Here is a 22844-nt window from a genome sequence, read left to right as displayed (position 1 = left end):
TAACCTGCCCGCCCCGGAACCTATCTGGACAGAACCCACCTTGAACGCAACATGGACATACGGAGGAAATGCCTCCCTCAAGTGGGTAGCCCCGGGGGGCTACTACTATATCTGCGGGCGCAGGGCCTACGAACAGCTCCCGGCCCGCTGGTACGGTACCTGTCTCTTGGGCACTGTTCGACCTAGCTTTTTCCTTCTGCCCCTGCGAATTGGCGAAACTTTGGGTATCCCCCTATACGTGGAAAAAGGGCCAGATAACCCTGCCAGACGTAAAAGGTCCTTTCTAAACACCAAGCCCAAAGTCCAAATTGGAGACTGGAAAGACAACGAGTGGCCGCCAGAACGCATCATTCATTACTATGGACCGGCCACATGGGCTGAAGATGGTACATACGGGTACCGCACCCCTATCTATATGCTGAATCGCATTATTCGCCTACAGGCCGTGCTCGAAATCCTTACTAACGATTCGGCCTTTGCCCTCAATATCCTAGCCCGACAAAACACTAAGCTCATTACCGCAGTTTACCAAAATCGCTTGGCTCTTGACTACCTCCTAGCCCAGGAGGGCGGGGTGTGTGGCAAGTTTAACCTCAGTAATTGCTGCTTACAGATTGATGACCAGAGCCATGTCATCAAAGAGATAACTGACCGGATGGTCAAATTAGCCCACGTCCCCGTCCAGACCTGGAACAGCGCGTGGGACTGGACTTCCTCCCTAACTAGCTGGTTGCCAACCTCCGGGAGCCTGCAAGGCCTCCTTGTCATGGGTGGCCTGTTTCTGTTGTCCTGTTTACTAATTCCTTTATCTCTTCCCTTAGTTTTCAGGTGTCTCCGCTCCACCATGGAAAGCATCGCTGACCGCCGTGCTGCTGCCCAACTTATGGCTCTCCAGATGTACTCTCCCATTCCCCAGTCTGATGAAGCTGACGATGAAGCACCTTGTGGCTGATGTGCACTTTGAACCCCCTGAGTCACTTAATGGGCCATTACCCTTGTGCCAGCAAAAGACCGGCTACAAAGGGGGGGGGGGATTCCTCTAGGGACCCTCCGTCTCAACCCCGGCGAAGCAACCAACGGCTGCGCAAGGGCTTAGGGCTCGCTTGTTGCCTCCCTCGCTGACTATCCTTGTCCTTTCTTTCCTTTTCAGGGTTCATGGCAGTGATACTCTCCACCAGAATGGATGTTCAAGTATCAAAAGGGGGGAATGAAGGAGTGGAACGCCGAATACTACCCTAATACTGCTGAACAACAGGACAACCTCATGTTTTGTGCCTACTGATGGACTTATGCACTCTACCTCTGCTTTTGGCTGTTTAGCCACACCTTATTACTGCACTGGACATTTGTGCCTTATCCAGTTTTACTGTTTACTAACCAAGAAGGTTGTTGTTTACTAATGTAAGGACAGAATGCAGGACTATTAGACATATAGCTTGTAACAGTAGTTTGCAAGGCCTATACAAGACCAGCTTGCATGTAGCAACGCGACCTTGGAGGGTGCTGACACCCCCTGCATTCCTGAGCCGAACCTTATCTCCTGTGCTAGAAAGGAGCATTGTGTGTGTGTGTGAAGAATAAGCTGCTAAGTTTCGTTTTTCTTGCCAGTATCATTTCAGTGTTATGACGTGAGTATGTACTGGGACTACAATTTTGTACTGTAAGAACTACAAAAGTTTACTGCGCATGCCAGTTGTGATGTGTAAGGGGCCAAATGCGCAGGCCCAGTAGGGAAGTATAAATGTAAGTGTCAGATGATTTATGACACACAGTGTCCCGAGACTACTCGGTGCTGTTCACTTGCTAGCAATAAAGTTGCCTTGTTTGGAACCAAAGTTTGCCTTTCGTCTCCTGATTTCCCACCTGTTTCAAGAACAGATGGCATAGATGGGCAGACTGGATAGGCCATATCGTCCTATCTACCTACATTTTTCTGTTTCTGTGAATCAAAGGGGAAAGGGATGTGCAAGTGCCCAAAAGTTTGGTTACATAAAGTTTGAGATGTATGTAAATTACCTGACTTACAGTCCAGTCCAGTGGCATAGCGAGCGGAGGCCTGGTCCTCCTCCCCCCACTTTGGGCTCAGGTTCCCTCCAAAATTGTGGCAGCCAATACATAGCTGGTGAGGGTGGTCAAGCCCCACCAGCCAAAGAGTTTTGCCACCGGAGCCCTGCCTGTGCTGCCTGAGCAGCAGGAAGTTGGTTTGCTTTAGTTGTCAATGCCAGCAAAGGAGGAGGGAGGGAGGGAGGTATAGCAATGGCTGCAGCGGGGGGAGGGGGAACTGAGAGCAAATGCTTGCCTCCCCCATCCCCCCAATCAACTTCTGGCTATGCCCCTGGTCCTATCATACAGGTAAAAAACTGGTCGTGGACAGATTTTGTTTTCCTTACAAAAGTGAGAAGATATGAGAAGTGAAATATTGATCTTTTCTTGTTGCCTCTTGCCCGACTTTCACAGACTACACATGTAATAACCAAGTATTATGTATATACAATAACGGACCATGGGGCTCATTTTCAAAACACTTAAATTTACAAAGTTATGTGGAGGAGTATTTTTGATATGACGTCTGAATCCGACTTTGGATGTTTTGCTGAAAACGTCCAAAAATCAATAGTGAAAATGACTATTTTCAAACCAGAAAAAACATGCATCCTTTTTCTTTGAAAATGACCATTTCCTTGGACGTTTTTGTTTAGTTTCATTATGGCTATAAAACGTCCAAGAGGAAAATCAGTTTGGTCCTGAGCCTGCCTTCGAAACGCCCCTGACGTGCCCCCTTGTGATTTGAATGCTAAAAGTAGTACATCTGATTAACCAGGACAATTTTTATTTTTATTGATTTAAACCACAAGTTCTGTGGTCTTTTGTTTTTTTGTTGCCAAAACAAATTATTCAGATTGTTACTGAGCTGCGCTACTTTTAGCAGCTGGTTTCATTTTCCCATCACATATCAACAGAATGGGGGTCTTTTTAACAGTGTTGTGTTTATATCCAGGGCCGGTCTTAAGGCGAGGCGACCGAGGCGGCCGCATAGGGCCTCGCACTCAGGGGGGCCCCGCGCAGCGCGCCTCTGGTAGCCCCGCCCTGACCGCCCGAGCACCACTCTCCCTCCCTCCCTCCCAAGTTCAGCAACGCGCGACGGCGACGTGGTGGGGGCGCTCCGCCCCAGATGTCAGCGGGTGGTGGTGGGTGGGGGGTGCTCCGAGTCCGCTCCCGGCGCTGCTCATCCTGTCCTGCCTTTAAAACCCAATTTGAAGCGCTGGAGTAACAGGCAGCAGCGCCTCGCGTCTGCCCTTCTACTAAAAATCTCTTCGACGTCGTCATTGGGCCTTCCCACATTGAGTCCCGCCCTCCCCTGAGGTAACTTCCAATTACCGCGAGGGCGGGCGGGCGGGACTCAATGTGGGAAGGCCCAATGACGTCGTCGAAGAGATTTTTAGTAGAAGGGCAGACGCGAGGCGCTGCTGCCTGTTACTCCAGCGCTTCAAATTGGGTTTTTTTTAAAGGCAGTGAGGGTGGTGGGCCTGGGCGGCATGAGAATGGAGCTGGTAGGTGGGGAGGGACTCAGATGGGAGAAGGGTGTGGGGCTCTCAGGTGGGGGAAGGGTGGGATGGGGAGGGGGTTCTCAAATGGGAAGGAGACTGAGGTGGGAGGGGTTCATGGATGGGAGAAGCAGAAGGGGGTGGGGAGGGGGTTCTTGTATAGTTGAAGGGGACGGGTGGGGAGGGGACTGGGGTTCTTGGATGGGAGAGACTGGGGAGGGGGTTCTCGGATGGGAGAAGGGGACGGATGGGGAGAGGACTGGGGTTCTTGAATAGGAGAAGGGGACTGAGGTGGGGAGGGGGTTCAAGGATGGGGAGGGGGTTCTTGGATACTTGAAGGGGACGGGTGGGGAGGGGACTGGGGGTTTTGGATGGGAGAGACTGGGGAGGGGGTTCTTGAATGAGAGAAGGGGACTGAGGTGGGGAGGGGGTTCAAGGGTGGGAGAAGGAGATAGAGAGGGGGTTCTTGGATGCTTGAAGGGGACGGGTGGGGAGGGGACTGGGGTTTTTGGATGGGAGAGACTGGGGAGGGGGTTCTCGGATGGGAGAAGGGGACGGGTGGGGAGAGGACTGGGGTTCTTGAATGGGAGAAGGGGACTGAGGTGGGGAGGGGGTTCAAGGATGGCAGAAGGGGATGGGGAGGGGGTTCTTGGATGCTTGAAGGGGACGGGTGGGGAGGGGACTGGGGTTCTTGGATGGGAGAAGGGGACTGGGTCTGAGAAGGGGCAATATGGGAAAATGGGGGCCATGCCTGGGGCTGGTGGGAAAATGGGGTATGCGTGGGTCAGGTGGGAGAATGGTTCTGAAAAGGGGGGCCCTAATACAAGGCATGTGGATGAAGGGGGCTGGAACTGGGGGCTGAAAAGGAGGTTAGGTGGGATAAGAGGCTGGAGACTGAAAAGGGGCAGGGGCTGAACTGGGGGCTGAAAAGGGGACAGGGAGAAGTGGCTGGGGGGCTGAAGCTCGGGACTGGTGGGAGAAAAGGGCTGGGGCTGAAATGGGGGACTGGTGGGATAGTGGGGCTGGAGCTGGGGGCTGAAAAAAAGGGGCGGAGAGAGGGGCAGATCCTGGATGGGGGAGCAAGAGGGAGGGCAAACCCTGGATGGATGGGAGAGGGAGGGCAAATGGTGGATTGAAGGAGCAGAGAGAAAGGGCAGACAGTGGATGGAAGGGATAGAAAGGGCAGACAGTGAATGGATGGGGGAGATAGAGGGGGCAGACAGGGGCAGATGGTGGATGGAAGGGGCAGAGATAGAGGGCAGATGTGGATGGAAGGGGCAGGAAGAGAGGGCAGACATTGGATGGAGGGGACAGCAGAGAGGGCAGACACTGGATGGCAGAGAGAGACCGAAGACAGATGCTGGATGGAAGGAAGACAGTGAAAAGATGAGGAAAGCAGAAACCAGAGACAACAAACTGTAAATAAAATATATATTTAAATTTTTTTGCTTTAGGATAAAGTAGTATTGTAGATATGTTAATAAATGTTTATAATAGAACATGCAAACAAGATATTCTTTTTATTGGACTAATTTTAATACATTTTGGCTAACTTTCGGAGAACAAAACCCCCTTCCTCAGGTCAGGATAGGATACTGTAACAGTACTATACTGTATTGACCTGAAGAAGGATGTTTTGGCCTCTGAAATTTAAATATATTAGTTCAATAAAATGGTATTTTATTTTCTATATTTGTTTTATTTCTATTTGTTAATTTGTAAAGTGGTGATTGGTATTTGTTAGTTTTTTTTCAAATGTACATCTGCTGTCTTTATATTTTGCACAGTACTAGGGGACATTTTCTGTTTCTGTGGTGTTGCATTGTATGCAGAGTCTGGCATCTTGGGGTTTCATTTTATTTTTTGTCTAAATAGAAAGTTTATGATTACTTATTCTATAGTGGATTAGGGTGTATCTGTGTTTGTGAAAAAGACATGGCTTTTAGTTGGCACTGACTGCAGGATCGACAAGCCCTGGAGCTGGGGGCCTTGGAGCTTGGAGGGAGGGGTGGCGTGCCTTGGAGCTAGGGTGGGGGCGGGGCTAGGGTGGGGCCCCATCAAATTGGTCTGCATAGGGCCCCGCACTTGCTAAGACCGGCCCTGTTTATATCTGTCTTTAAACAGTACAAGGGATTTACAAGTCCAGGTGAAGCTGAGACTCCTGCCGAAACGGAGGACTACGTCGAGTCTTGATATCATTTTTATAACTATGCAAAGTGGGGTTTTTTAGTTGATTTTTGTTTGTGACATTTTTAATAGAAATCCCTTGGTTGGCACTTCTTTGGTCTTTCACCTTTTTGTTTTGTTTTTCCTCATTTAGTTTTGCAAAGGGGTTACGTGGGCTTTTTAGTTATTTTGTTTTTTCACACTTAATATTAGCCAATACATGGAAATATAGAGAGAGGAAATACAGGAGGAAAAAAAAAGAAAAGAACTCACCTGATTACCTGATTGGAATCCTTCTAAAGGGGAATACTTCTTATCCTGAAGGACAAAAAAAGGAGTAACAAAGCACCATGTTCTTGACAAAAACAGTATCAACTGAGTTAGTTTAGTGAGAAGGATTGTGGAAAAAATTCTACCTTAGAAATATATTTAACATAGTATAAATATTAGGCTAGAATCTAGTATACATATGACCACTATATATACTAGATTGTAGCCTAATATTTATACTTACAATGTTACTTACTTACAATGTTTTTCCTTTCCTAAAGGTCTCTGGGTCACCTAACAGCTTACCCTTCTGATCACAGTTAAACAGCGAGGTAATACACATCTAGAATGACCACTTTCTAGATGTGTATTACCTCACTGTTTAACTATTAACAGCAGGGTAAGCTGTTAGGTGACACAGAGACCTTTAGGCAGTGGTGTGCTGGAGCCGGCTCGCACCGGCTCGCCAGAGCTGTTTGTTATTTTTTAAAGAATTTTGGGAGCCGGTTGTTAAACTTTAACAACTGGCTCCCAAAATTTGGGCTGGGGTGGCTCAGGTCCCTTCCTGGCAGCGTCCGACGACCCTCGCTCGCAGCAAAACAAAAAACAGCATGAAACTGTGCGCGGGGTCGTAGCCCTGCGTGTGCTGCTGCCGGCTCCCTTCCTCCTCCCTCTCCAAAACAGGAAGTTACATCCTGAGGGGAGGGAGGAGGAAGAAAGCTGGCAGCAACGCGTGCAGGGCTACAGCCCCACGCACGTTTTCATACTGTTTTTTTTTGTTTTGCCTGCCACAAGCATGAGGATCGTAGCTCAAGGTTCTTGCTTCAGGCCACCGATGTACCGGCCCAGGAGAAGAAAGGAAGCCGGCAACAGTGAATGCAGGGCTGCAGCTCAAAGAAGACACATTAAGTCAAGATTCCTCACAGGTTTGTCTCTTTCCCCTACCCCGCACAGCCATCATCCCAAACAAATCAAACAGTCCTTTGAGCTGCTGCATCCATGTTGTCGTTCTTTAATGTTGGTAGCATGTTTATTTAATCTCACTTATATGTTCAAACATGCCAGCTTTTCATAGGTAGAGTAGTAAATTGTTATAAATCATAATTAGTGTGTCATTTGGAGGAGGGGCTGGTTACAGGGACACTCTAGCACGTATTGTATTCATGCAGAGATTTTTTTTTTCTCCAGGAAAGAGTCACTAAAACAGATATCATATTATGAGAATCAGGTGCTCAACATCCAGAGTTTCTATCTATCTATTTATTTACTTATTTTAAGTTATTTATGAGATTTATATTCCCACATTAAACATGAATTAAGTTGAAACCTGGCAGCATTTAAAATCTTTTCTTTCCTGTGCCTAGATCAAAAGAGAAAGATAGCATTCCTGCCAGCAAAGGTATGCCTTGCATGCTCGCATGGGGGGTGGAGGGGAGAGTGAGGAGTGCGTTGCTCTCCAATTTACCTCGGGGCCCCCCCCCCCCCACCCCCCCCACCCCCCCCACCCCCCACACACACACATTGTATGGCTGGCTATGCCCGGAGAGAGAACCTGCTGTTAAAACATTTTCCAGCACACCACTGCCTTTAGGAAAGGAAACACATTGTAAGTCATTTGTATCTTAACTTGGGAGCAATTTATGATTCCAATATATTATGAAAAAGCTAATGGTCAAGAGGTAAAGGAGACTACCATGGAGGCGATAAACCAGATGCATGCAGTCAATAGTAAACTAACCTATGCTCCTGTAATGATTAATCTTTTATGTATTCCTTTAATCCTTTTCTGTTCAAGATGCCAAACAGTCACTTAACCCTCCATTGCCCCAGGTACAAATAAGTACCTGTATATGTAAGCCGCATTGAGCCTGCCATGAGTGGGAAAGCTTGGGGTACAAATGTAACAAAAAAAATCCCTATATAAGCAACTGGCCTCTGTCCAGAATTTAGAACATACCTTGTCGGCCATTAAGACTTGTACGTTCTCATATATCAATAAGCAATTGTTAAATTGAGCACAGGCTATTGATTTTTTTTTTTTATTTACAGTTCTACAGGATGTTTAACCAAAACAGAGTTATACATATATGGAAGTAACCCTGGCAGCGCTATAGAAATGCTAAGTAGTAGTAGTAGTAGTAGTAGTAGTATTTCACTGACGTTATCTTGCATCTCAGCGCTGAAGCCTTGAAAGTAGAATGTGTAAGTATTTAAATATTCACTTGGTGAAAGGGAAAATGCTCTTTATATTTGAACATTAAGGTTATAGTGAATTTAATTTTAATGTTAAACCTCCTGGTTGTTGTTGAGTTCTGATGGGAAAGAAAGGGAATCCCATGTTGTTGGAAACAACTTAGTAAACACTTATTTTTTATTATGAAGTGTAATACCTAACTCCACCACTCTGCCCTAGTTTATGTAAACAGCACACACTAACTGCAAAAAATTACTTCACTTTAGTGAGAGTTCCTATATTGATTATTTTTTGCTGTTTAAAGACTCAACTTGGAGAATAGAGCAAACAACAAACAAAAACATGCTCCACATTAATTATCGTCGGCGTCGCGTGTAATGATGCATTACACTGAACATAGAATGTTGTTTTCTAGACTTCGCTTGCCCCGCCCTTTTTTGTTCCCCCAGTTGACCGTGAATTGCAAAGCTTTTAGAAAACTCCATTTCCCATAATTCCAAATTCAGTCAGACTGTCTATGCATACAAAGGTTGCAGGTGTTCATTTTTTTAAAAGACGCTTTATTTCCAGTTGCATTTTTAAAAAATGATTAACATCATAAAAATAAAGTTCCCTCACCAACGTGTATTCAGGCAGTGGCGAAAGCCGCTCTTTTTTACGCAACCTCTCCTCCACGTCCCTTCGCTGCGCACGCAGCTCCTCCGTGAAGGCGACTGTCATTGCCAGTGACCTGCGCGGAAGGGGGGGTGGGGGGGAAAAAACATGTTGCAGCGTGGCGGCGGGCAGCTTGTGCGCTTACTCCGTAAGTATTTCAGGGGCCTCTCTTTACCCGGACCCATTCTTCTTGTCGCCCTGCAGCTCAGACCTCAGGGTCTGGTGCCTCTGGGACGCGGGCGGGCGGGCGGGCGGGCTGATGTAGATACAATTGCGGAAGCGACCTTTGATTAGTCTTTACCCGCAGCTACCCGGCCGCCCTGCTCTGGTTTGCCTGTTGTAGTCTAGGGGTGCACGGTGCCCGCATTAAAAGGGTCACCGGAAGCTCTGAACTGGCAACCTGACTCGGAGTTGAGGAACTTCACACACGTGAGGCCTCAGAAAAAGGGGTGCTGTGATTATCAGCCTACCGCCCCTTCCCACACAAAGATAAAATCAGTGAAGGAGGTGGGTGAATAATGAAAGCCATTAACCCCATAATCATTTTCAAGAAATGTGCTTTAATTCCAATGAGAATAATGTGGCTAAGTATAGGCTGGCGTTTTTGTACCTTATCTGTTTTTATAAACTAGAGTATTATAGGTTAGTAGTTTGAGTGAATGTAGCAGATTTAGAGGTGGACAGTGTAGACTAGTTGTTTTTCACACGTAAGGGCCTGTTCTCAAACCTTGGTTATTGTGGCTTGTACTAAATTTGAGCAGCACGCTGCCAGATGATAATACATGTTTTTTTTTTAAACTCAGTTTCTTGTAATCCTGAAGAAAAAAAAACTCTTGTTCCTTACCCTAGGGCCCTAATGCTGTAATTCTTGTACCTGTAATCTGGATTTACATTGATCTCTGTATAGTTTGAAGTGTGCAGTGCCTGTGTTCCCATCCTGTTCCTGAGAAATGAAGCCAGCACTGCAAGAAAGTTAAAGTACTCAGACACCACAAGGATTAAATCATAGGTTCCCAACATGCGGTACACATACCCCAAGAGGTATATGAGACCTCCACGGGGAGTATGCGCATCGGTTGAGGTAACACCTTTTTCCTGCTGTCACCCCATCACTGTTGCTGCTTCTAGAGATGCCAAGTTAGTCTGTTCCAGGCTGCAGATTTAATTAAGGCAGTCCTGGATTTCTGACTACCCCATCCTAATGCATTATGGGATTTGTAGCACTGATTTCAATGGGCAGGATCAGGTACTACAAATCCCACACTGCTTTGAGATATAAGTTCAAAATCAGGACTGTCCCAAAATCTCCAGCCTAGAACTGGGTGACTTGACATCTCTGTGCCTCTCTGGACCAACAGTGATAAAACAACCTAAAGCTGTGGAGGGGCCAGAATATCCTTCCACATGTTATTGGCTCTGCTGGTCCATTTCCCAGCAATAGGAAGTTTGACATCAGCGAAGGTGGGGGAATTACAGAAGTAACAGCATGCAGAGACTACTGCCCCAAAACTTCTTTAAGTTGTTTTGCTGCTGCTGGCCTGGAGAAGTAGCAGCAGAAGATGCAAGGATAGACATGGAAAGGGAACAAAAAGACACTGGATGGAAGAGAGAGGAGGGAGATACTGGCTGGAAGGGTGGGGAGAGAGCAGGGAGACCCTGAATGTAATGGGGACAGGAGAAGGAAAGTGGTAGATACAGTAGACTGTAGGAGTGGCCTAGTGGTTAGAGTGGTGGACTTTGGTCCTGGGGAACTGAGTTCAATTCCCACTTCAGGCACAGGCAGCTCCTTGTGACTCTGGGCAAGTCACTTAACCCTCCATTGCCCCATGTAAGCTGCATTGAGTCTGCCATGAGTGGGAAAGTGCGGGGTACAAATGTAACAAAAAAAAAAAAAAGAGGAGGACACCGAAGGCTGGATAGTAAGAATGAATTAAATCCAGACAGCGGCAGAAAAATAACATGAAGAAAGCAGAAAGGAGGAGAAAAAAATGTACAAGATTTAAGAATAAATGGAGGAAAACAGAAACCAGAGCCCAGACCAACACAATTACAAAAATAAAATGACCAAACAACAAAGGGAGAAAAAGTTAATTTTATTTTCTATTTTGTGATTAGAATATGCCAGTTCTTGGGCTAGCCATTTCAAAATCTCTGTTGATTGGAGCTTGAGGATACGCAGTTGGAATTTGTTCGATTTAAGGGTGTACTTGATTTGAGTAATTTTAAGCCAGTGTTTTTCAACTTCTTAATTGCTGTGTGGAGCTGGATTAGAGAAGGTATTGCAGTAATGCATAGTGGGAACATGAGTGTACAATCCTGTACCAACTGTACTGTGCCCAAGTTTTGAAAACTGAGGTCAATTTTGAAATGGAGATGTGTATTTACTAGAGGCTTGAAAACATAACATAAAATTTTTAAACACTATGCCGATGTATTTTAACCCAAACTCTAACAGCCTCTAGCTATATAATTACTACTACTATTTAGCATTTCTATAGCGCTACAAGGCGTACGCAGCGCTGCACAAACATAGAAGAAAGACAGTCCCTGCTCAAAGAGCTTACAATCTAATAAAGGGCAGATTGAAGGCAGCAACCAAAGGTTAGCCAAATAGTGGTAATATTTAGCTTCTGTACAGATAAAATTATATGTTTAGACTTGTCTAAACTAAAAGAGTACCAGTGGCAGTATATGTATATTTAGTAGTACTGAATATATCTATTAATTTGAATGCCATGGCAGGCATTTAAATTAATGTGGTGACCACTGCTGCTATAATTCACTAGTTACTTGGGGTAAAGCAAGATCTTGACAAATAATCACACCCAAGCATCACTGCTACACATTGTAGGTCAGTGCTTCTTGAAGTTTCTTTTGTCTGTTAGGACACTTTTAACATGCAAAACATTCATGTAGTCCCATCCCTACCTCCCTTATGTCCGTGCTTTGCTCTATCCGGTATTCTGGCATTGGCTTATAACTGCTGCAGGCACTGCCTCATTTTGAGCCCAAGCAGAGTGAATTATGTTATCGTTTCAGCTTGTGAGGTCACCAGAATTTGGGAATGATTGGTGTAGATAACATAACAAAAACCATGATGAATCAGATCAGTGTCCATTAAACCCAGCATCTCCTCTCTGACAGCAGCCAGTCTGGATCCCAAATATCTGGCAAATCCTAAAAAGTGGATCTTAGAAACAGGAAGAATGAAGGCAGATTAAAAACCACGTGATCTATCTAATCTAGCTATCCATACCATCCGCTATCCTTTCTTCGCCCTTAGAGATCCTATGTAATTGTTCCAGTCTTTCTTGAATGTAGATACAGTCTTTGGCTCCCATCACTTCCACCAGGAGGCCATTCCACAAATTCACCCTTCTTTCTGTGAAGAAGTATTTCCTTAGGTTATTCCTGAGTTTGCTCCCTTTCACCTTCATCCTATACACCCTCATTCTATAGCTTCATTTTAGTTGAAAGAGACTCTCCTCCTGTGTATATATGCCTTGGAGATATTAAGTCTATCATATTTTGTCCCTCTTTTCTTTTTGAGTATTGTGTTTAATTCTGGTCACCATATCTCAGAATGATATAGCGGAATTAAAAAAGGTTCAGAGAAGAATTACCAAAATGATAAAGGGGATTGAGCTCCTCTCATATGAGGAAAGACTAAAGAAGTTAGGGCTCCAGCTTGGAAAAGAGACAGCTGAGGGGGAATATGATTGAGGTCTACAAAATCCTGGGTGGTGTAAAACTGGTAAAAGTGAATTGATTTTTCTCACTTTTTTGAAAAAGTACAAAGACCAGAGAACAGTCAGTGCAATTACAAGGAAATACTTTTAAAACAAATAGGAGGAAATATTTTTTCACTTAAAGAATAGTTAAGCTTTTGAACTCATTGCTAGAGAATATGGTAATAGCGATTAGTGTATTTGGGCTTAAAAAAGGTTTCGACAAGTTCCTGGAGGAAAAGTCCCTAGTCTACTATTGAGAGAGACATGGGGGAGAAGCCACTGCTTGTCTTAGGATTGGTAGCATGGAGTGTTGTTACTATTTGGGTTTCTGGCAGGTACTTGTGACCTGGATTGGCCACTGTTGGAAGCAGGATACTGGGCTAGATGGACCATAGGTCTAACCCAGAATGTCTATTCTTATGTTTGTCCTGAATGTACATATTTAGATATTTGTCTGTCTCCATACACTTTGACAAAGACCAATGACCATTTTAGTAATCAGTCTCTGAATCGACTCCATCCTGTTCCTTTTTGAAAGTGCAGTGAAGTCTCCAGAATTAATTTAGAGGTCCCACCAGACATTTATACAGAGGCATTATCATCTCCTTTTTCCTACTGGGCACACCTCTCCCTATGCACCCAAGCATCCTGGCTTTTTCGGTCATCTTTTTTACCCATCATCACATCCAAGTTTCATGCTTCTTTCATACACATAAATACTTCACTCCCTAAACTGTGGTGCTCCCTTAGGTTTTTGTAGCCCAATGCATGGCCTGCATTTTTTTAGTATTAAATCTTAGCTACCAGATTCTGGGCCATTCTTCTAGCTTCACCGAGTCTTTCCTCTTGTTATCCACCCCATCAGGAGCGTCTACCGTATTGAAGATTTTGGTATAAGCTGCAATGAGGCCAACCTTACCAGACAGCCATTCCACATATTGGCTGTTTTTTCTTTCATTTGCATCTTTGCTTTCCTTACCACTTTGCCAGCTTCTCTTAGCATTTTATTGTTGCCTGCCTTTCTTTTTGTGTGATATCTTGTAGTTTATGAAGGCTAACCTCTTTTTCCTCTCCTTTCCTTTCAGCTAGTATTTTTGAGAATCAAAGTGGTCTTCTTTTTTCTTTTTACTTATATTAACTTTCCTTACAGAAAAGTTTATGGCCCTTAAAATGGCTCTGTTCAGTTTTGCCCACTGCTTTTCTGCTTCTCCCAGATGTTCCTATCAAGCTAACAACTATTTGGGGTATCTTTCCCCCATCCCCCCCCCCCCCATCACACTATAGTTTTTTGAAGTTTAAAACTTTTCACTTTTGAATGAATCATCACCATACCTGTCTTAATATTGAACTATTCTTCAGTTTCTATATATGAGCAACTAAAGGACAGTAAATTACAATACATTCATCAATTGAAATCCTTAGTCTGTTTCAAGGATGTGATCGATAACATACACACATTTTTTTTCTGTTTTGGAGGAAAAAGCCTCAAGTGTTGTGATGTATCACCGTATTCTGCAGCTATACTGTCAGTTGTTTAATGGAGTACCCACTTGCATCATAGGCAAAAAACCTCCACTCTGTTGCTGTTACTATTGCCAAAGGTATTCTTGCTCTATCCAGAGTCAAATATCATATAACTACTTTATCTGAGTGATAGTACAGTTGTTTGCTCTGGTGCTATTACTGTTACCAAAGATATTCTTGCTCTGTCCAGAGTCAAATATCAACTTATCTGAGTGATAGTACAGTTGTTCGCAGTCTTAATCTGTTGCACTGAAAACTTACCTTTTTGCAGAGTATGTTTTGTGAATTTAGGAAATTGATTTGTGTAGTTATACATAAGTTATACTTTTTCTTTTGGTAGCTATGTGATTGCTAAGCTTTGGTCTTTTTGTTACCCGCCTTGCACCCCCTTTTTAAGGGATTTTGTGGGATACAAGCCTCTAGTATAGTACTCTGCTTAGTCATAGGTTGTTTTAAGAGTATAGCTTAGTATTTAAGGTGGTTATGTAGGAGCCCATTTACTAAAGCTTAGCACATGCTAATGGAATTAGCGTTTGCTAAATGCTAAGAAGCCCATTTAAGACCTATTGGCTTCTTAGCTCTCAACATGCGCCAATTCCGTTAGCATTTGCTAAGCTTTAGTAAAAGGCCCCTTCCATATCATCAAGCTGATCAATCCATAGACTGGTGGGTTGTGTCCATCTACCAGCAGGTGGAGATAGAGAGCAAACTTTTGCCTCCCTATATGTGGTCATGTGCTGCCGGAAACTCCTCAGTATGTTCTCTATCTCAGCAGGTGGTGGTCACACACAGCAGCAGCTCTGGCTAGGCCTCCAAGCCTAATCCTTAGGTTTTGTTGAGGCCTGGGGTTGAGGGCTCTTTTGAGCAAGTGCAAACCTGGTGGTGCCAGGTCCCTCCTTTTCTCCCCCCTCCCGCTGGCTCCGTTTAAAAAAAAAAAAAAAAAAAATTTTAAACGTCTTTAAAGGCGTTTAATTCGACGTTTCTTTAAACGTTCATTGCAGCTACTCACTGGGACACCAGTTCGTTACAGCTCGGAGCGGCAAGCAGGTAATTTTACCTTTTTATAGCGGGCAGGGGGTTCCCCGATTCTTCTCCTCGTGGCAATGGCGTCGGAGGGCGAGGGCGCAAAGGGTCGCTCCCCGGATCGCTGGAGCGCTTCTAGAGGGGATGAGGGGGTTTTACAACCTGATTCGCCCTTGATGGGTGATAGTTTAGTGACCGATGAATGTCCCGGTCGTTCCTCCGGCGTGGCGGTTTTTTCCCGCCATAACCGCCCATCCCCCGCTCCTCGCCTCCGCCATCTTGGCCGGCCACGCGTTCGGACGGCTTCTTCGTGGGCCGCCCTTGAGGTTGGAGACATTAATGCCATGAACGCCCTTAATTTGGGCGACGGCACAAAGCGGCTAAAGTTAAGCGCCGTTCTTCCCGCGCGGCTCCTTCACGGAGTTTCGCGCCGGACGCCATTTTGGATGCGCAGCATGTCTCTCCCCCGCTAGTGCGAGCGCCGGTTGAGAGTGCGTCTAGGGCTGTTGCCCAGGCTGCGGAAGTGCACAGTCTGGGGGGTTTTTCCCCCGAGTTTGTTTTGCTGCTGCATCAGGCTTTCCTCATGCAAAACGCTGCCCCTGCTCCCTCTTCTGATAAAGAGGTTGAGGTTCCCAGAGGTAAACGCCCTCGGGTTGATTTCCAGGCCTTGGAGGACTTTTGTCTCTTCCGATGTAGATGAGGGCAGCGTGTCTGAGGTCTCCCAACGATCCTTTGCGGATTCCTTGGAGGAGATAGATCCCCGCTCGGATGGAGCGGATGACCCCTCTGCAGCGCGGCTTTTTAGCCCAGAGGATTTGTCCAACCTGTTGTTACAGGCCATGGACACTTTGAAGATTTCCTCTCCGGAGGACGTCTCTCCCTCAGCCCCTGTTGGCTCTGCCATTATGCTGGGGACGAAGCGCCCGCCTAGAACCTTCCACGTGCATGATGCCATGCACACCTTAATTGCGGCTCAATGGGATGTCCCGGAAACGAGCCTTAAAGTGGCTAGGGCTATGTCCCGCCTCTATCCTTTGCCTGTGAGTGAACGTGAGGCCTATCTGTGGCCTACCGTGGATTCTTTAATCACTGCGGTGACTAAGGAAGCGGCGTTGCCGGTGGAAGGTGGCACGGCCCTAAAGGACGCCCAAGGCAGAAGATTGGAGGCGGCCTTAAGGTCGTCCTTTGAGGCAGCTGCTTTAAGTTTGCAGGCCTCAGTTTGCGGCTCCTATGTGGCCAGGGCGTGCCGGGCTATGGTGCAGCGGGCTTCCCCCTCGGATCATTCCTTGAGGGCTGATTGGCCGGCCCTGGAATCGGGCTTAGCCTATTTGGCAGACTTGCTGTATGATGTCTGGAGAGCCTCAGCTAAAGGCATGGCTCAGACAGTCTCTGCGCGGCGGTGGCTTTGGCGGAAACATTGGTCTGCTGACCACGCCTCTAAATCCCGCCTGGCTAGATTGCCTTTTAAAGGCAAGCTGCTCTTTGGGGTCGAGCTGGACAAAATCGTGACCGATCTCGGCACGTCTAGGGGCAAGAAATTACCAGAGGTCAGGGCTCGGGTTAGTACTCGTCCCGGTACCTCCAGAGGACGGTTGCAGGAAGCCCGTCGGTACCGCCCGGGCAAGTCGGGTTCCTCTGCCCCCTCTTCCTTCAAGAGGAATTTCTCCCCCAAGCAGCATTCCTTTCGCAGAGACCGCCGTCCCGGAGGTGCTCCCTCCGGTCCTCCCCCAGGGTCTCGTACCCAATGACGGGGCCTTGGTCCACGCCCCAGTGCAGATTGGAGGACGGCTGTCCTCGTTTCTGGGTGAGTGGACCACTATAACTTCAGATGCGTGGGTGCTGGAAGTCATCAGAGACGGCTACAAGCTAGAGTTCTGCCAACCCTTAAGAGACGGGTTTGTACTCTCTCCCTGCAAGTCTCCGGTCAAGCTGTGGTAGTGCAGCAGACCTTGGACAACCTGATCCGCCTGGGTGCGGTCGTTCCGGTGCCAAAAAAATCAGATTGGCAAGGGACGTTACTCCATTTACTTTGTGGTTCCAAAGAAAGGAGGTTCTGTCCGGCCTATCCTCGACCTCAAAGGGGTCATTCGGGCCTGGAAAGTGAGGCACTTTCGCATGGAGACTCTCCGCTCTGTTATAGCGGCAGGGAAGGCAGGAGAGTTCTTGGCTTCCTTGGTCATCAAGGAAGCGTACCTGCATATTCCCATCTGGCCTCCTCTCCAACGCTTTTTGCGTTTTACAGTCCTGAGACGACACTTCCAGTTCAGAGCCCTCCCTTTCGGGTTGGCTACTGCTCCGCGGACCTTTTCCAAAGTAATGGGGGTCATAGCGGCCTTCCTGCTGAAGGAAGGAGTACAAGTCCATCCTTATCTGGACGACTGGTTGATCCGAGCCCCCTCTTATGCAGAGTGCAGCAAAGCTATGGACCGGGTAGTTGCTCTTTTGAGCTACCGGGGATGGATCATCAACTGGAAGAAGAGCCAGCTGCGCCCGACTCAGTCCCTGGAGTATCTGGGAGTTCGATTCGACACCCAAGTGGGCAGAGTGTTCCTGCCAGACAGTCGGATTGTCAAGCTTCAGGCTCAGGTGGACTAGTTTCTAGTAGCCTCTCCTATTCGGGCTTGGGACTACGTGCAGCTGTTGGGATCTATGACGGCCACGATGGAAGTAGTGCCCTGGGCCAGGGCTCATATGAGACCACTACAGCTATCTCTGCTGCTGCGCTGGACTCCGATGTCGGAGGATTATGCTGTGCGCCTTCCCGTGGACCCAGCAGTGCGCAAGGCGCTGAGCTGGTGGACGCAGACAGACAAGTTGTCTGCTGGATTGCCTCTGGTGACCCCGGAGTGGATTGTCGTCACGACAGACGCCTCTTTGATGGGCTGGGGAGCCCACTGCTTGGGAAGGACAGCGCAGGGGCTCTAGTCTCCTGCAGAGGCAAGTGGTCTATCAACTTCCTGGAACTCAGAGCCATTCGGTTGGTGTTATTGGAGTTCATCCCGGTACTGGTGTTGAAGCCTGTACGGGTCCGGTCGGTCAATGCCACGGCTGTGGCCTATATCAACCGCCAGGGAGGTACCAAGAGCGCCCCTCTAGCCAAGGAGGCTATGAGTCTTTGCCAGTGGGCGGAAGCGAACCTGGAGCAGCTTTCAGCGGCCCACATTGCCGGAGTCATGAATGTCAAGGCGGTCTTTCTCAGTCGCCATACCTTGGAGCCCGGAGACTGGCAACTATCTGCTCAGGCGTTCTTGGACATCACGAAGCGCTGGGGCCAGCCGAGCCTAGTTCTGATGGCGTCATCGGCCAATTGCCAAGTGCCGCGCTTTTTCAGCAGAGGACGGGACCCTCGATCCCTGGGAGTAGATGCTCTTCTCCAACGGTGGCCGACACAAGAGCTCCTCTATGTGTTCCCGCCCTGGCCCATGTTGGGCAGGGTGCTAGACCGGGTGGCAAAGCATCCCGGCAGGGTAATCCTGGTGGGTCCGGATTGGCCCAGACGTCCCTGGTATGCGGACTTGATCAGGCTCTCAGTCGACGATCCTCTGCGGCTGTCAGTGGAGCAGGGCCTGTTACATCAGGGTCCCGTGGTGATGGAGGATCCCTCTCCCTTTGGTCTTACGGCCTGGCTATTGAGCGGCAGCGTCTGAGGAAGAAGGGCTTCTCAGACAAGGTTATCGCCACTATGTTGAGAGCGAGGAAGCGCTCTACTTCTACGGCTCGCTTTCTCCCTTCACTGCTCCAATTCTTCAGTGTTGGCGTTCCTGCAAGAAGGTCTGGAGAAAGGCCTGTCGCTCAGTTCCCTTTAAGTCCAGATAGCGGCTCTGGCTTGCTACAGGGGCCGCCTGAAGGGTGCTTCCCTGGCTTCGCAGCCAGATGTGGTGCGCTTTCTCAAGGGAGTTAATCACCTGCGCCCTCCTCTGCACTCAGTGGTGCCTGCGTGGAATCTCATCCTGGTGCTAAGAGCATTGCAGAAGCCGCCTTTGGAACCCTTGTCGAGGGCATCTCTGAAAGACCTGACGTTGAAAGCAGTCTTTTTGGTGACTATCTCTTCAGCCAGAAGAGTTTCCGAGCTCCAGGCGCTCTCATGTCGAGAGCCTTTTCTGCAGTTCACTGAGGCAGGAGTGACTATTCGCACAGTGCCTTCCTTCCTGCCCAAGATGGGTTCTCGCTTCCATGTGAATCAGCAGCTCTGTCTCCCTTCCTTTCGTAGGGAGGACTACCCAGAGGAGTACTCCGCTCTTGAATATCTGGATGTGAGACGAGTCATCATCAGATACTTGGAAGTGACCAATGATTTCCGGAAATCGGATCATCTGTTTGTCCTGTTTGCAGGTCCTCGTAAGGGTCTGCAGGCTGCTAAGCCTACAGTGGCAAGATGGGTCAAGGAAGCCATTGCAGCGGCTTATGTGGCCGCGGGGAAGGTGCTGCCTATCCAGCTGAAGGCTCACTCCACTAGAGCTCAGGCGGCCTCGATGGCAGAGGCCGGATCCGTCTCCTTGGAAGAGATATGCAAGGCGGCAACTTGGGCTTCGGCTCATACATTCTTCAAGCATTACCGTTTGACTGTGGCTGCACGGGCGGAGGCCCGGTTTGGAGCTTCAGTGTTGAGGTCAGGGATTTCAATGTCCCGCCCTGGGTGAGTACTGCTTCGGTACATCCCACCAGTCTATGGATTGATCAGCTTGATGATATGGAAGGTAAAATTATGTATAATCATACCTGATAATTTTCTTTCCATTAATCATAGCTGATCAATCCATAGCCCCTCCCAGATATCTGTACTGTTTTTATTCTGGTTGCATTTCAGGTTCAAGTTTAGTCTTCAGTTACTTCAGAAAGACTTCGTGTTCAAGTTTTTTCACTTGGATTCTTCAAGAGTTGAGACGAGTTTGTGTTACAGTGAGCTGCTGCATTCCTCTCCCCCCCGTTTTACGGGGCTGGATTGAGACATAAATTCTGCCGGCACTCCCTCCCGCTTCGTGCGGCTGTAGGGCAGTTTTGTACCCTTCCCGCTTCGGCGGTGTTAGGGTCAGTCAGCTCCTCCCGCGGTTGCAGGATAAGCCAGATCCCCCCGCATCGGCGGGTGTGGTGTCCCTCCCCCGCTCCGCGGGGATGAGCTGGACGGATTCCCCTCCCCCACTTGTGTGGGGATGAGCTGGGTTAATTCCCCTCCCCCGTTTCGGCGGTGGTGAGCTGGGCAGAGTGTCCCTTCGTGGGTGTAATTCTCTAAGTGCTGAGTCCTGCGGATGGAGCTTTGATATCGACATACTGAGGAGTTTCCGGCAGCACATGACCACATATAGGGAGGCAAAAGTTTGCTCTCTATCTCCACCTGCTGGTAGATGGACACAACCCACCAGTCTATGGATTGATCAGCTATGATTAATGGAAAGAAAATTATCAGGTATGATTATACATAATTTTACCATAGTGTTTAACGTAAGACCAGTTTAGAGCACAGCCAGGAGTTAAAGGAAGATGATCTTCTTTCAGTTTATTTCCAAGGATGATCAATATCTCTTCCTAAGTCTACTTGGCTAATAATTTTTTTATGGATGTTTTCTCCAGGAACTTGTTCGGACCTCTTTTTTGAATCTGTCACCTTGACTATATCCTCTGAACAACAACTTCAATGATTTGTTCATTGTGTTGCCTTGTTTTTATGGTGTTGAAAGATTAAACAACTGTTCCTATTCAGCCATTCCACCCCACTCATAATCTTATAAACTTCAGTCATATCCTCTCTGCCTCTTAGTTTCATAAGATCTGCAAATCCTTACAATCCTCAAATTTGCTTCCCCTCTCCCATATTTGCTGACCGGTGCTGTAAGTGCTTCACTGCCATAGCTGTTCTCTTGCATTAGGTCAGTGAAACATTTGCTTATTTCTGATCTGAAGAAGAATGGCTACCAGAAATGTATTAAGTTAGTCCAATAAAAAGGTATCATCTTATTTTCTTTTCTATGTTTTTGTTTTATTTCTATTTATTACTTTTAAAAGTGGAGTAACATGGCTACCACATCACTCTACTCAAAATTGAAACAAGTAGAAAATCGGTCTTTAATGAAATGGAATGAGACTTCATAGGTCAGAACCTTTGGTATACTGTTAAGTGAAACAGTAATTTGGAGCTGGCAGAAGTACTGCAACATCAGGAAAAAAAACTGTGTACTTTTTATTTTATAAATCAGAAAAAGAGATCTCCTGGGATGTTTTCATCTTTGAAATGGAGCAGGATCTCTGGTTGGTGAGAAATGTGCCTTAAAGTATATGTTGCATGCATTTTATTTCTTTACTGTAACTTCTGCTTATGATGGTAGATATTCTAATAGAAAAGAATGAAGCATATAGAAATATTAATAGTTTTTTTGTCATTTTTCAGTTCCACGAAATGGAGTACGACATTGTTCCTATGCAACTTCACGGCAGCACCTCTTTATCACAAAAGACACAAAGGTTATTTGCCAGGGTTTTACTGGCAAGCAGGTATGCCTTCATTCTATTCTACTCTATTCTATTCTGTGATTAATATTCATTTGGGTAGATCCTTAAGAAGACGGATTCTCCTATTCAGTTTTATTTATCCCTTCTTGTAATATTTTCCTTGTATTAAATTTTCTTATATCAACATAAACAAAACATTCCTTTTCTATATGTCAATTGTTATCCCAATTCAAACCAAATAAAATGTCACTGGCTAAGAAAACAACAATTGGGATTTTAGTTCGCCTTTACAAATGAAGCCATGTTATGTTAGGCTTTTACAATCCACTTTATCCCCAAGCTAGCTCCAGAGTGGAATAACAATAATTAAGAGATCGATTTATGAAATCAAATCTACATAGTACAATAAAAATATCTGTTACAATAATTTTTATAATCAAATATGACTTAAGCTGTTTGCTGTAGGCAACTTACAACATTGCTAGCAATTTAGTTACTTTCTCCGAGGACGTCACATATGGGTGACGTGATCCAGGGAGCCTGGTGTGGACACTATCAAGTGCACTGTCACTTTACATCTTTGAGGCTGTGCCCCCACCATACATGTGCAGGTGCTTTCCTGCCTGACGCGTGAGCGCAGGACCAACAGTATTTCATTTTCTGCAGAGCAGAGAAGTTGTGCTTTTGATCTCTCGGTGTGAAAAAGCTTTTGCCTTTTGGTTCCTTCCCTTTTTCAGGATGTTTTTTTCTTTGTATTTTCTTTTTCAGTAATATAGTTTACTCATTTTTAATACATATTTTTAAAGGTTTTTCAATTTTCGGCCCAAGGGGCCTCTGTGCCCTTTTTCCTACCTGGGAAGCAACCTTTTTTCTGGTACAGAACTACTCCCTGGGCCATAGAGCCTTTTGACTTTGTGTCTGCTGTTTTTCCCTCCATGTCATTGAGGGTGCCGAGTGGCTTTAAGAAGTGTACTCGATGCAATATGACTATTTCAGGCAAAGACTTCCATAATTGATGTGTTCCGTGTCTAGAGACAGACCTTTTTTCGGATGCAGAACTACTCGAACTCCCTGGGCCATAGAGCCTTTTAACGTTTTTCCCTCCATGTCATTGAGGGTGCATAGTGGCTTTAAGAAGTGTACTTAATGCAATAGGACTATTTCAGGGAAAGACCCCCATAATTGGTGTATTCAGTGCCTAGATCCAGACCACGAAACATTCACTGTAACCTCTGCTCATGCAGGTGAGGTCCCTTAAGTCCCATAGACTCTAGTGTGAAAAACCTTTTGGTT

General features: G+C 46.6%; 1 protein-coding gene across 1 annotated transcript in view; it reads left to right on the top strand.

The window, feature by feature from the left end:
* Positions 1-8868: 8868 nt before the first annotated feature.
* The window catches only part of SUCLG1 (succinate-CoA ligase alpha subunit), a 74460-nt gene continuing 60484 nt past the window's right edge, over positions 8869-22844 (top strand). Inside the window, exons 1-2 of the mRNA XM_030191025.1 lie at positions 8869-8977; positions 21490-21593. Coding sequence (XP_030046885.1) covers positions 8938-8977; positions 21490-21593 — 144 coding nt within the window. The 5' untranslated portion in view covers positions 8869-8937. The remainder of the gene's footprint in view (positions 8978-21489; positions 21594-22844) is intronic.

This window comes from Microcaecilia unicolor, chromosome 2 (assembly GCF_901765095.1).
Source record: "Microcaecilia unicolor chromosome 2, aMicUni1.1, whole genome shotgun sequence".
NCBI classification, from domain to species: domain Eukaryota; kingdom Metazoa; phylum Chordata; class Amphibia; order Gymnophiona; family Siphonopidae; genus Microcaecilia; species Microcaecilia unicolor.
This window is presented reverse-complemented; position numbering and strand designations above follow the sequence as displayed.